Here is a 10,690-nt window from a genome sequence, read left to right as displayed (position 1 = left end):
CGTCACTGGGACGGGGCGTGACGTCACCGGGATGGTGGGCCACCCGCCGGGCGATCCGTGACGCGCCGGGGGTGCGGGGGCGCCAGGCGGAGGGGACGTGTGACGTGAGTGGGKTGCGGGGGCGTGACGTCACGGGGTGCCCAGGCGATGATGCAGAGGGTTCCCGGCCCTGGGGGACTGCTGGGGTCCGCGGGGCGTGACGTCACTGGGGCCGCGCGGTGCTGCGGGGTGGGGGCCCGTGACGTAATGGGAGTGCRCGTGTGACAGCAGGGCCTGAGGTGGGGCCCGCTCTGGACGTGGGGTGGGGGTGGCACCGTGGGCCCTGCAGGGAGAGGTGTCACAGAGGGCGTGCGGCGCTGCAGGCTGCAGCCCGTGATGCAATCAAGGTGCACGTGTGACRTCGGGGCCTGAAGCAGGCTCCCCTCCGGTATGGGGTGGGGGTGTCGCTGGGGTTTGGGGTCTCTGTGCAGGTGGGGTGGGGGGGCTGATGTCACTCGAGGTGCCTTCCTTGGGGCTCAGACCTGGCCGAGTGTGTAGGAGCCCRCTACGGAGTTGTATCCTGCTGTGCCCCTCTTTGTGGGGTGCTCTGGTGGGTGATGGGGGCACCGACCCCAGGCTGCTGTAGGGCAGGATGGTGTCCTGCGGAGGTTACTCGCAGCTGTGCATTGTGGAAATGTCTCAGCACCACTGAGGTGACATCATTCCTTTCTCATGATGCACAGAGGGAGGCAGTTACCCTGGGGGCATGTGGGGCCTGTGGGCTAAGGGTAAGGGCACGCAGAGGTCTAAACAGAGACCCAGATGGGGAGTGTGGGCTCGTGGCAGACTGACATCCACCCCTGTGGAAAAGGAAACTGAGGAGAGACTTTCTGGGAATAAAGTAAAAAATCTTGGGGACAGCAAGGAGGAGGAGGGTGGCAGTCCCTGATAACAATCTGAGCTCCGCCAAGGGATACCRGTGATACTTCCTGGGGTGGGACTTATAGGGAGCTTCAAACCTGTGGAGGGAGGGAGAGTCTAAACCTTTAGTTCTTGGAAAGATTGCAATTGGGGGTAAAACCATGGACCAAGCTTTTYCTTAGGGCTGTGCTGACACCTTCTCATTTATAGGGGTTGATGTAGTGGTACCCTGGAGAGGAGGAGCGTTCTGGAACTGAGGGTGTCTGTGCTGGGCACCCTTAACTCTGCTTTCTTCTGTGTTGTGTTGCAGTCTGAGGAAGACAAGCAGCTGCAGGATGAGCTGGAGATGTTGGTGGAGCGCTTGGGGGTAGGTTTGCACTTTGCCCCTTAGTGAGGAGCTGCTTCACTGGGAGCCCTGGCCAAGACTTGCCTCTGCCTGACCTTCAGTTACAAGCACTTTTTTTTTCATGCTGTGGAGATGGGGGACTTCTCACTGAATGTGGTCCCCCCTTGCCTGTCACACTGATATCTGCCCCCTGACCTTGCTGCTTGTCTGGCCTGTGTCCAAGGGATCTYCTTCTTGTGCTTATGACTTTCTCCTCCTGCTATGCCTCTTTCTCAGCCCTAGGAACCTACTTTGGCTCAAGGAGATGCTGTGGGCTTGGCAGGGCAGGAATTTATCTGCTTGATGTGTGTGYGCACAGTGCTTGTTTGCTCACCCAGATGCCTGCTTGGAACTGGGAAGCGGGGAGGTTCCTGTGTGGGTCTGGGCTGTTGCCACTCTTAGAGAGGTGATGCCATGGCCTAGAGCTGTGTGATGCCGATTTCCCTCCCAAATATGCAACTCGGCTCTTCCTGATTGTGGAAGATGTCTTTGGTGGTGTTGCTGGAGGCCTGGCTGCCTTGGAGGATGGTCAGCTGGACAGCTGTCAGGCGGGGAGATGCTTTGCTCTGATCTGGATGCTGTGTTTGGGGAGGACAGGTGGGGTTAGGACCTAGGAACAAGCCCCCACTTCCTGATAGGCAGCTTCCCTCTGCAGGAGAAGGATACGTCCCTCTATCGCCCTGCCCTGGAGGAGCTGCGGMGGCAAATCCGTTCTTCCACGACCTCCATGACCTCTGTTCCCAAACCCCTCAAATTCCTACGGCCACACTATGGCAAGCTGAAGGAGATCTATGAGAACATGGCTCCTGGAGAGAACAAGGTAAATGCTCTTGCCTTGACCATACCACGTGGCTGGAGGGCAGCAGGACAGGGCTGAGGCAGGTGACCACAGAGCCCTGCCAAACTGTGAGGTGTAACATCACCCTCCGTGACTTGCGTTCGTGAATTATAACTTACAAAGGCCGTGCCTGTGCTGTCTGTAATCGCTTGTGAGTGCCAGGAGGGTATTCCTGGCTGGTGCAGGCTTTCTTCGCTTCTTCRTGTCCAGGATGTGTCTGAACATCTGGTACTCTCCCCACAGCGTTTTGCAGCAGACATTATTTCTGTTCTGGCCATGACCATGAGTGGGGAGCGCGAATGTCTGAAATACCGGCTGGTGGGCTCCCAGGAGGAGCTGGCATCTTGGGGTCACGAATACGTCAGGTAAAGCTGAATGGGAGCAGGACTCTGGCAGGAACAGGCACTTGGGGGAGGTCCCGAATTCTTTGATCCTGGCCCCTTCCTAGAGGTGTCCCTACTCCCTGAGCTTTGGCTCAGCTGTCCCTGTCATGTCTGTGTGAATGTTACCTCATCCTCCATCTGCAGCRATCTGCCAGCTGCAGAGATCTTGCTGCCAAAGAGACCTGAGGTGCCTGGCCTCTATAATCTCTAGTCTTAACCCTCTTCCTCCCATGGGTTTACCGTGAGCTCTCACAGCGATGTGGAGCCCCCTTAAACAATACATGGCCCCGCTATCTAGCAGCAGCTGTTCTGTATCCTTRGGGCTGGGTGAAGCTGGTTTCTGTGGTGTTGACATCGCTCTGTCCCTACAGGCACCTGGCAGGGGAGGTGGCCAAAGAGTGGCAAGAGATCGATGAAGCTGACAAGGCACAGAGGGACACGCTTCTGACCCTGGTCAAGGAGATCGTCCCCTACAACATGGCCCACAATGCAGAGCATGAGGCCTGCGACTTGCTCATGGAGATTGAACAGATGGACATGCTGGAAAAGTACATTGATGACAATGCCTACTCCAAAGTGTGCCTCTACCTGACCAGGTAAGGAGGCTCAGCAGGCTGCAGGGGGCTGACAGGCCTGTGCCTTGTCCTTGGCAGGCCAGGGCTGCCCTGTCTCACTGTCTGATGTGGTTGCTCACCCTTCTGTCCACCTCTTCCTCAAAGCTGTGTAAGCTATGTTCCGGAGCCTGAGAACTCGGCTCTCCTGCGCTGTGCCCTGGGCATCTTCCGCAAGTTTAGCCGTTACCCTGAAGCCCTGCGCTTGGCCCTGATGCTCAACGATGTGGAGCTGGTGGAGGACATCTTCACTTCCTGYAAAGATGTGTAAGTGGAGACTTGCTGCCCTGTCCACGGGCATTCACTCATCATCATGAGACATTGCTCACCTGTCCAGCCAGAGTTGGATTGAGTCCTACTACCACCAGAGGTGTCTGGGGGCTTGGGCAGAGACCCTTGTTCCTAAAGACAAGAGGTGCAGGAGTAGGTGGCCTCTGGACTGTTTCTTGTGTGCCTGAATAGCAGGGCAGGCTGAGGCAAGCTGGGATRCATGTCTGTGCTTGGACTGGCTGGGGTCTGGGCACTTGTGAAACCTCATCCCTCTTTGCAGAGTTGTCCAGAAGCAGATGGCTTTTATGTTGGGCCGCCATGGGGTCTTCCTGGAGCTGAATGAGGATGTGGAAGAATATGAGGACCTGACGGAGATAATGTCCAATGTCCAACTCAACAGCAACTTTCTGGCCTTGGCCAGAGAGGTGAGTGTCCTGATGGGAAAAAGGCCCTAAGCTGTCCTGGGCTATGGCCTGGCTCTGTGCCCCAAGGTAAGAGCTGGGAAAGAGGCGCTTCATCCCTGTCAGCTTGGCCAGGTGCTGTCTGGAGAGAAGGTTGCCCTTGCAGGGCAGCTGCTGTGTGGTGGTGCCTGCTGGGAGGTTAACTCCCTTCTCCCCTTGTCTCTGCAGCTGGACATCATGGAGCCCAAAGTGCCAGATGATATTTACAAAACCCACCTGGAAAATAACCGTAAGGGCTTGTGTCGTGGCCTCTGTCATCCCTGACTGTGGGGCAGTTCCTGGGGCTCTGAGGCGTCTCCTGGCAGTGAGCCTCTATCCTGGGGTGGGCAGACAACTCACCTGGTGTCTCTGGACTGCCCACCTGCGGCATGCTCAACTGCCTACAATGGATTTGGGCTCCTCCTTGCCACTGCTTGTTGCAGACAGGTCCTTGTCCTCCCTAAGGCACAGGGCAGTTGTATGGTGGAGGGCTGGGCAGCAAGATGGGCTAGCAGGGCTGTTTTGCTGCCTGGCTTACCCTCGTGTCATTCCCCAGGATTCGGGGGCAGCGGTTCCCAAGTGGACTCAGCACGGATGAATTTGGCCTCCTCCTTTGTGAACGGSTTTGTGAATGCTGCCTTTGGGCAGGACAAGCTGCTGACGGATGATGGCAACAAATGGTTGTACAAGAACAAGGACCACGGTAAGGGAGCCCGTTGGGCAGGGGTTGGAGGTGCCCCTAGGTTTTCCTGCTACCGTTGGCCCTGCTGAAATTGGAGCTGTTGGGCACAGCTGTGGTAGCCCCACGTCCCTGGCCAGCACCTCCCCTTGGCAGGGCACATCGATTCAGGGACTGATGTGGGCTCTTCTCCCCTGGGACTGCAGGGATGCTGAGTGCTGCAGCCTCGCTGGGCACCATACTGCTGTGGGACGTGGACGGGGGGCTCACACAGATCGACAAGTACCTGTATTCCTCAGAGGACTACATCAAGGTCAGTGGTACCCATCCCAGCTTAGGCTGTGCCCAGCATTCCTGCTCGTATCACTATGAGGTGGCCCTGTGCAGCTGTCTTGGGGGAATGGCTGACCTCATCTCGGTCTGCTGTGTGGCTCAGCCCCTGCCTAGAAGAGGGGTTTGGATGCCCCGTGTCCTGATTGTTTGTGAAGCTCTCAGCAAGGCTGGTAGCTCTTGGGGACTCCATGGGGGCATCCCCTTGTTGCAGAGCTGCAAGCTTTGGAYTGCTGAGCTGGATCCAGGGCCACATTGCTCACTTGGACTTGCAGTACTGACAGCAGGCGAATGATGCCAATTTGCATTACTGGGCAACTGTGGGATGACATTAGTCACTTGTTGGCAGAGAGCTATGTGCGTCRGTGGTTGATGTGTGATGGTGCTCTGCCTTGCAGTCGGGAGCCCTCCTGGCCTGTGGCATCGTCAACTCAGGTGTGAGGAATGAGTGTGACCCTGCCCTGGCCCTCCTCTCTGACTACGTCCTCCACAACAGCAACACCATGAGGATTGGAGCCATTTTTGGGTAAGGGCTTGGCCCCAGCCTCTGCCAGCTGTCCAGGGCAGCACAGCTCCCTCCTAAAACTCCTCTGGGCTCTCTGCAGGCTRGGGCTAGCGTACGCGGGCTCCAACCGTGAGGATGTCCTGACTTTGCTGCTACCTGTGATGGGAGACTCCAAGTCCAGCATGGAGGTAGGCAGTGARGCAGGGTTTACATGGGGTCTCTGCTTTCCCACCTGGTCCTGGGCGGCTCCTGAGGATACAGGGCCTCTTCTGCAGCCAGTTTGAGCTCTGGGAACAGAGTGGCTTGTCCCTGCRTGGTACTATTTGGTGCTGTAAGAGCATGACCCTGTTTTCCCCATCTTGAGCTGCTCCCAGATTGGGGTTGGTGCTGATGCAGGAGAGTGGGAAGCCATCAGCCCTCTCAGTATCCCAAATTTCTGCACAAAGCAGGGACCAGGGGTGCCCTGTGCTCTTCCCAGCTGAGCAGCCGTTGAACTGCATCGTGGGCCTGTACATGGAGCTGTGGGCCAGCTCACTCTGAGCTGTCCCTGGAGCATTCTCTTTCMCTGCTTCACCAGGTGGCTGGTGTGACTGCTCTGGCCTGTGGGATGATATCTGTGGGTTCCTGCAATGGGGATGTCACCTCAACCATCCTCCAGACCATTATGGAGAAATCGGAAACAGAGCTGAAGGATACATATGCCCGGTGGCTGCCGCTTGGCCTGGGCCTGAACCACTTGGGTAAGGCTGGGCAGTGCCAGTGGTCTTGCGAGCTTGGGACTGGGAGTGGGAGCATCTGTCAGCCACTGTACTCTGACCACTCTTCCTACCTTGGCAGGGAAGGGAGAGGCGATTGAGGCCATCTTGGCAGCACTGGAGGTGGTGTCAGAGCCATTCCGCAGCTTTGCAAACACGCTGGTRGACATCTGTGCCTATGCGGGTGAGWTGGGCTGGCTGAGGTTGCAGGGGAAGGCAGGAGCAGGTCCTGGGCCCTCTCTCTGCTGATCCTGGCCGACTGCTGTCCCTCCAGGCTCAGGGAACGTCTTGAAGGTGCAACAGCTTCTGCACATCTGCAGCGARCACTTTGACTCCAAGGAGAAAGAGGAGGACAAGGACAAGAAGGACAAGAAAGAGAAAGAGAAGAAAGAGAGCTCAGCTGACATGGGAGCCCACCAGGTGGGGAAACCTGGGCTGAGACCCCTGCCCCTGGGGACAGGAGCTGACTTCGAGGGGGTTYCTCGGCTTCCTGTGGGATTGGGGCTGGAAGAAAACAGCCTCCAGTAGGATTTCCTACTTTCTCTACCCTGCTGGGCTTGCAGTGGGCACAAGGGCTGTAAGGACCTGGTTTGGGGGCTGAGTGCTTCCTGCCTCCTCCTGGCTCAGTGCTTGTGTCCCTGCAGGGTGTAGCAGTGTTGGGTATTGCGCTCATCGCCATGGGTGAAGAGATTGGTGCTGAGATGGCCCTGCGCACGTTTGGCCATCTGGTGAGTGATGCTGGGGAGACAGCGTGGAGCAGGGAAGGGACCTGGGGATGGAGAGAGCAGGTCTCGCTTCACATCCATGTGGGCCTTGCTGCCCTTGGTAAGCCAGGCTGTGGGCACCCTAAAGTGATGCCCTGCCACTGCCTGGGGTCTACTACCCACCCWCCTCTCCATGCAGCTGCGGTATGGGGAGCCGACCCTCCGTCGGGCTGTGCCCCTGGCCCTGGCRCTTATCTCTGTCTCCAACCCCCGGCTCAACATCCTCGACACCCTCAGCAAGTTCTCCCACGATGCTGACCCTGAGGTCTCCTACAACTCCATCTTTGCCATGGGCATGGTGGGCAGTGGTAAGCCTGGTGTGGGGGGGGGGATTGCCTGCGACCCCTGCTTGGGGTGTCTGAGCGCTCRCAATAGGGGGAATGGCAGCAGCAATTCCTTTGGCTCTTGTGCTAGACTATCAGCACCGYCTGGGAGCACTGCCCAGATACTTTGCTGATCAGAGGGGTGGACAAGGCCTTTCGGTTGCAGGGGACTGGGTTTGCTGGAAGCTGGATGTTTGGCTGAACCAGGGTTTATGGCTGGATGCCCTGCACCCTGATGAGGGAAAGTGGAAAGCTAGGGCTGTGTTGGCTGTGTGCCCTGATCTCTGCCTGCACCTCTTCTCCAGGTACCAACAATGCCCGACTGGCAGCGATGCTGCGGCAGCTTGCTCAGTACCACGCCAAAGACCCCAACAACCTCTTCATGGTGCGACTGGCCCAGGTGAAAATCCTGCTCTCGCTGCTTGTGGAGGGGAAGGGGAGGTTGGGGTACCTGAACTGTGCGTGGGAGGGGAGCGCTGTCCCTGGGCTGTTACCTCCTTGGCTGGCAGGTCTAGGGGGTCCAGGCACTGCCCCACAACTCTCTCATGTGCTTTCCTTGCCACATCAGGGGCTGACCCACCTGGGCAAGGGGACGCTCACCCTGTGCCCCTATCACAGTGATCGCCAGCTCATGAGCCAGGTGGCTGTGGCTGGGCTGCTGACTGTCCTTGTGTCCTTCCTGGATGTGCGCAACAGTGAGTACCAGAGGGGAACCCACTCCTTGCCACCCCTTTGCCCTGTGCGGTGTGCCCTGATTTGCCCTGACCCAGGACCCTTATGTTTCCCTTCCAGTTATCTTGGGCAAGTCCCACTATGTTCTGTATGGGCTCGTTGCTGCCATGCAGCCCCGCATGCTGGTCACCTTTGATGAGGAGCTGCGACCTCTACCCGTATCGGTCCGGGTAGGACAGGTAAGGGGGCAGCCAGAGCCTGGAACAGGGTGCCTGGGCTTCATGTGTGGTCTCAGCCTTCATCTCAGTCCTCTCTTGCAGGCTGTGGATGTGGTGGGCCAGGCAGGAAAGCCGAAAACCATTACAGGCTTCCAGACTCACACAACACCGGTGCTGCTGGCACATGGAGAGCGGGCAGAGCTGGCCACAGAGGAGCATGTGCCAGTGACGCCCATCCTGGAGGGATTTGTCATCCTACGCAAGAACCCCAACTACGATGTTTAAACCACCGAGGAACTGGGATGGGGTGGGGAACAGGGTGCACAGGGCAAGTGGTTGGGGGGGGGGAAGGTGGTTTGTTTGTTTGTTTGTTTGTTTGTTTTTGTTACTGAGAGCCAAGGAAATAAACTACCCAGAGAGTCTGGTGCTGCTGTGCTGTCCCTGCATGGAGGGACACAAGTTTCTTACCCCTTTGCCCAGTCCAGGCTGAGCCCACTACAGCGAGGCTGTGTCCCCATTAAGCCTGGATCCCTGAGCCGGCGTGGGCCAGGATCTTCCCCTAGCCTAAACAAGGAGGAATTTGCTGCCCTCTCTGCTGGGCACTGTCAACTCCTTTCTATGTCATCCTAGCAGAGCTGGGCTGCCTTTCGARGGATCTTTGGGGGCTGGAGCAGGGTGAGGCCCCTCTACAGTTACCCTTTCTCCACTGCTTCTGCCTGGGCAGTGACGGACAGCTCCTCTGGCTGCTGCTATGTGCTTGGGTATTGCTGGTGCTCCTTGGGGCTGGGTGCAGTGCAGGCCCCAAGAGGCAGGAGGTGAAGGCAGAGAGCCCCCATGAGCTCACCCTGCTACCATGGGGCACCATGGGTGGGCAGGCTCCCAGGCTTGTGTGGGTCTGGGCCTTGTTATGCCATGGGGCTGCTCTGGCTTTTGTTTCTCCTTGCCCTGCGTGYGCCTGTGCCCCGCGGCGCCCTGGGTGCGTGTGCCCGGTGCGGCAGGGTGTGCCTGCCTGGCGCCCACGCTGGTGTTGTGCAACTTCCCTCCCACTGAGCCTGCGCCTGCATCAGCACGGACTCACTGCCCCGTGGTGGGGTGGGTGCCTGGCACTGCCGGGCCTGAGCTGGGCCTTTTGTCGTGTGGAGTCTCTGTTGGCTGATAGTGGGGCTCAGCGGCTCCCCGGGCCGCTCTGTGCTGGGCTCTGCCACCAGCATTCAGTGCAGCTCATAGGRGCACGCTTCCTTTGGAGCCTTAGTGGGACCAGAATCAGGATTTAAATAAGGCTTGGGGTCAGCTGAAGGAGATTGTGCGGGGAAAGAGAAGAAAAACCCCGTGCTGTTTCTAAAAATACTGGTGTCACTACCCTGCCACACCAACCAGGGTGCCCTGCCAGAGCTGCCCCATTGGCGAGCCGCACGCTTCCCCGATGCCTGGGGGTCCTGTAGCCTGCCTGGGCTGCTTTGCAGAGTGGGAGCCTTGACCTGGGTGCCCGGGACTGCTGGTGCTCAAGGGGRCAAAGGGGATCTACTGACTGTCCCCTGCGGGTGCCTGGCGCTGCCCAGCATGCCAACACTGTGTCAGCTTCTGGGGACATCTCTAGCCAGGGCCCGGCTTTGTGCTGCTGCGCGCCAGCGTCCTTCCATCCTCTCTTGGCTCAGCTCCCAGCCATGGGGTCACCCACTATGCGCTCAGGGACCAGGACGGGTTGAGGCCACACCACCCAGCGCCACCCGCAGCCCCGTTGCTGTGCCCCATGCAGGGGTGCTGAGTACGCTGTCACAGRCATGGGGGTGTGCGTAGGGCGGTGAGTGCAGTGCTGTGCGGTAGGCTGAGTGGGTGGGTGCAGGGTGCTGGGCTCTAGCCGTGGTGGTGCACGGTTGGTGCCAGGTGCAGTGTCCCAGGGATGGGTGCAACCTGGGTGCTGTGTCCAGGGGATGCAGGGTGTCTGTAGGATGCTGTTTCTAGGTGCAGGGTGGGTGCAGGATCCACATCCTAAGGGGTGCGGAGTGCCCCCTGAGAGGTCCAGGAGTCAAGAGTGAAGAGTGGATGCCCTGTCCTGAGGGGTGCTGGGTCCTGGGTGAGTGTGGGGTGCCATGTTTCAAGGAGTGCTGGGWGGTGTGTCCTGAGGGGTCCTGGGTGGGTGCTGGATACTAGGTGAGTGGTGCGTGCCTTGTCCTATGGGGAGCTGGGGAGGGGGGTGCCGGGTGCTGTGACCTGAGAACCATCAGGTGGGTGCTGAGTGCTGGCTTGGTGCTGGATGCAGTGTCCCATGGGGGGGTCGGGTCAATGCCGGGTGGGTGCCGGGTGCCGTGGCTTGAAGGGTCCTGGGTGGGTGCCGAGTGCTGTAACCCAAATAGTGCTGGGTAGGCGCCAGGTGCTGTGTCCCGCAGGGTGCTGGGTCCCGGGTGGGTGCCAGGTGCCCTGTTCCGTGCGGTGCCGGGTCCCGGGTGGGTGCCGGGTGCACAGTCCCGTGGGGGGCCGGGTGCCGCGCTGCGCCACGTGCTGCCGCACCGGGTGGGTAGGGGGGACCGCGACGGCGGGCGTGGCCAAAGCGGCGGGCGTGGCCAAGGCCGGAGGGGGCGTGGCCAGAAGGCCCCCGCCCCGCCCCGCCGGCGGCGGC

General features: G+C 59.2%; 1 protein-coding gene across 1 annotated transcript in view; it reads left to right on the top strand.

The window, feature by feature from the left end:
• Positions 1-8,497, top strand: part of PSMD2 (proteasome 26S subunit ubiquitin receptor, non-ATPase 2) — a 12,249-nt gene extending 3,752 nt beyond the window's left edge. Inside the window, exons 3-23 of the mRNA XM_085320427.1 lie at positions 15-104; positions 1,211-1,267; positions 1,941-2,105; positions 2,367-2,488; positions 2,878-3,102; positions 3,226-3,384; positions 3,668-3,812; positions 4,017-4,077; positions 4,384-4,530; positions 4,713-4,819; positions 5,235-5,362; positions 5,442-5,529; positions 5,919-6,081; positions 6,179-6,280; positions 6,371-6,516; positions 6,741-6,824; positions 7,000-7,168; positions 7,489-7,583; positions 7,752-7,878; positions 7,976-8,094; positions 8,176-8,497. Coding sequence (XP_085176553.1) covers positions 15-104; positions 1,211-1,267; positions 1,941-2,105; positions 2,367-2,488; positions 2,878-3,102; positions 3,226-3,384; positions 3,668-3,812; positions 4,017-4,077; positions 4,384-4,530; positions 4,713-4,819; positions 5,235-5,362; positions 5,442-5,529; positions 5,919-6,081; positions 6,179-6,280; positions 6,371-6,516; positions 6,741-6,824; positions 7,000-7,168; positions 7,489-7,583; positions 7,752-7,878; positions 7,976-8,094; positions 8,176-8,358 — 2,682 coding nt within the window. The 3' untranslated portion in view covers positions 8,359-8,497. The remainder of the gene's footprint in view (positions 1-14; positions 105-1,210; positions 1,268-1,940; positions 2,106-2,366; positions 2,489-2,877; positions 3,103-3,225; positions 3,385-3,667; positions 3,813-4,016; positions 4,078-4,383; positions 4,531-4,712; positions 4,820-5,234; positions 5,363-5,441; positions 5,530-5,918; positions 6,082-6,178; positions 6,281-6,370; positions 6,517-6,740; positions 6,825-6,999; positions 7,169-7,488; positions 7,584-7,751; positions 7,879-7,975; positions 8,095-8,175) is intronic.
• The last annotated feature ends 2,193 nt before the right edge of the window (positions 8,498-10,690 follow it).

This window comes from Rhea americana, unplaced genomic scaffold (assembly GCF_003343005.1).
Source record: "Rhea americana isolate MKP2758 unplaced genomic scaffold, rheAme1 scaffold_634, whole genome shotgun sequence".
In the NCBI taxonomy this organism is placed as follows: Eukaryota; Metazoa; Chordata; class Aves; order Rheiformes; family Rheidae; genus Rhea; species Rhea americana.
The sequence above is the reverse complement of the archived record's forward strand: the minus strand, read 5'-3'. Positions and strand labels throughout refer to the sequence as shown.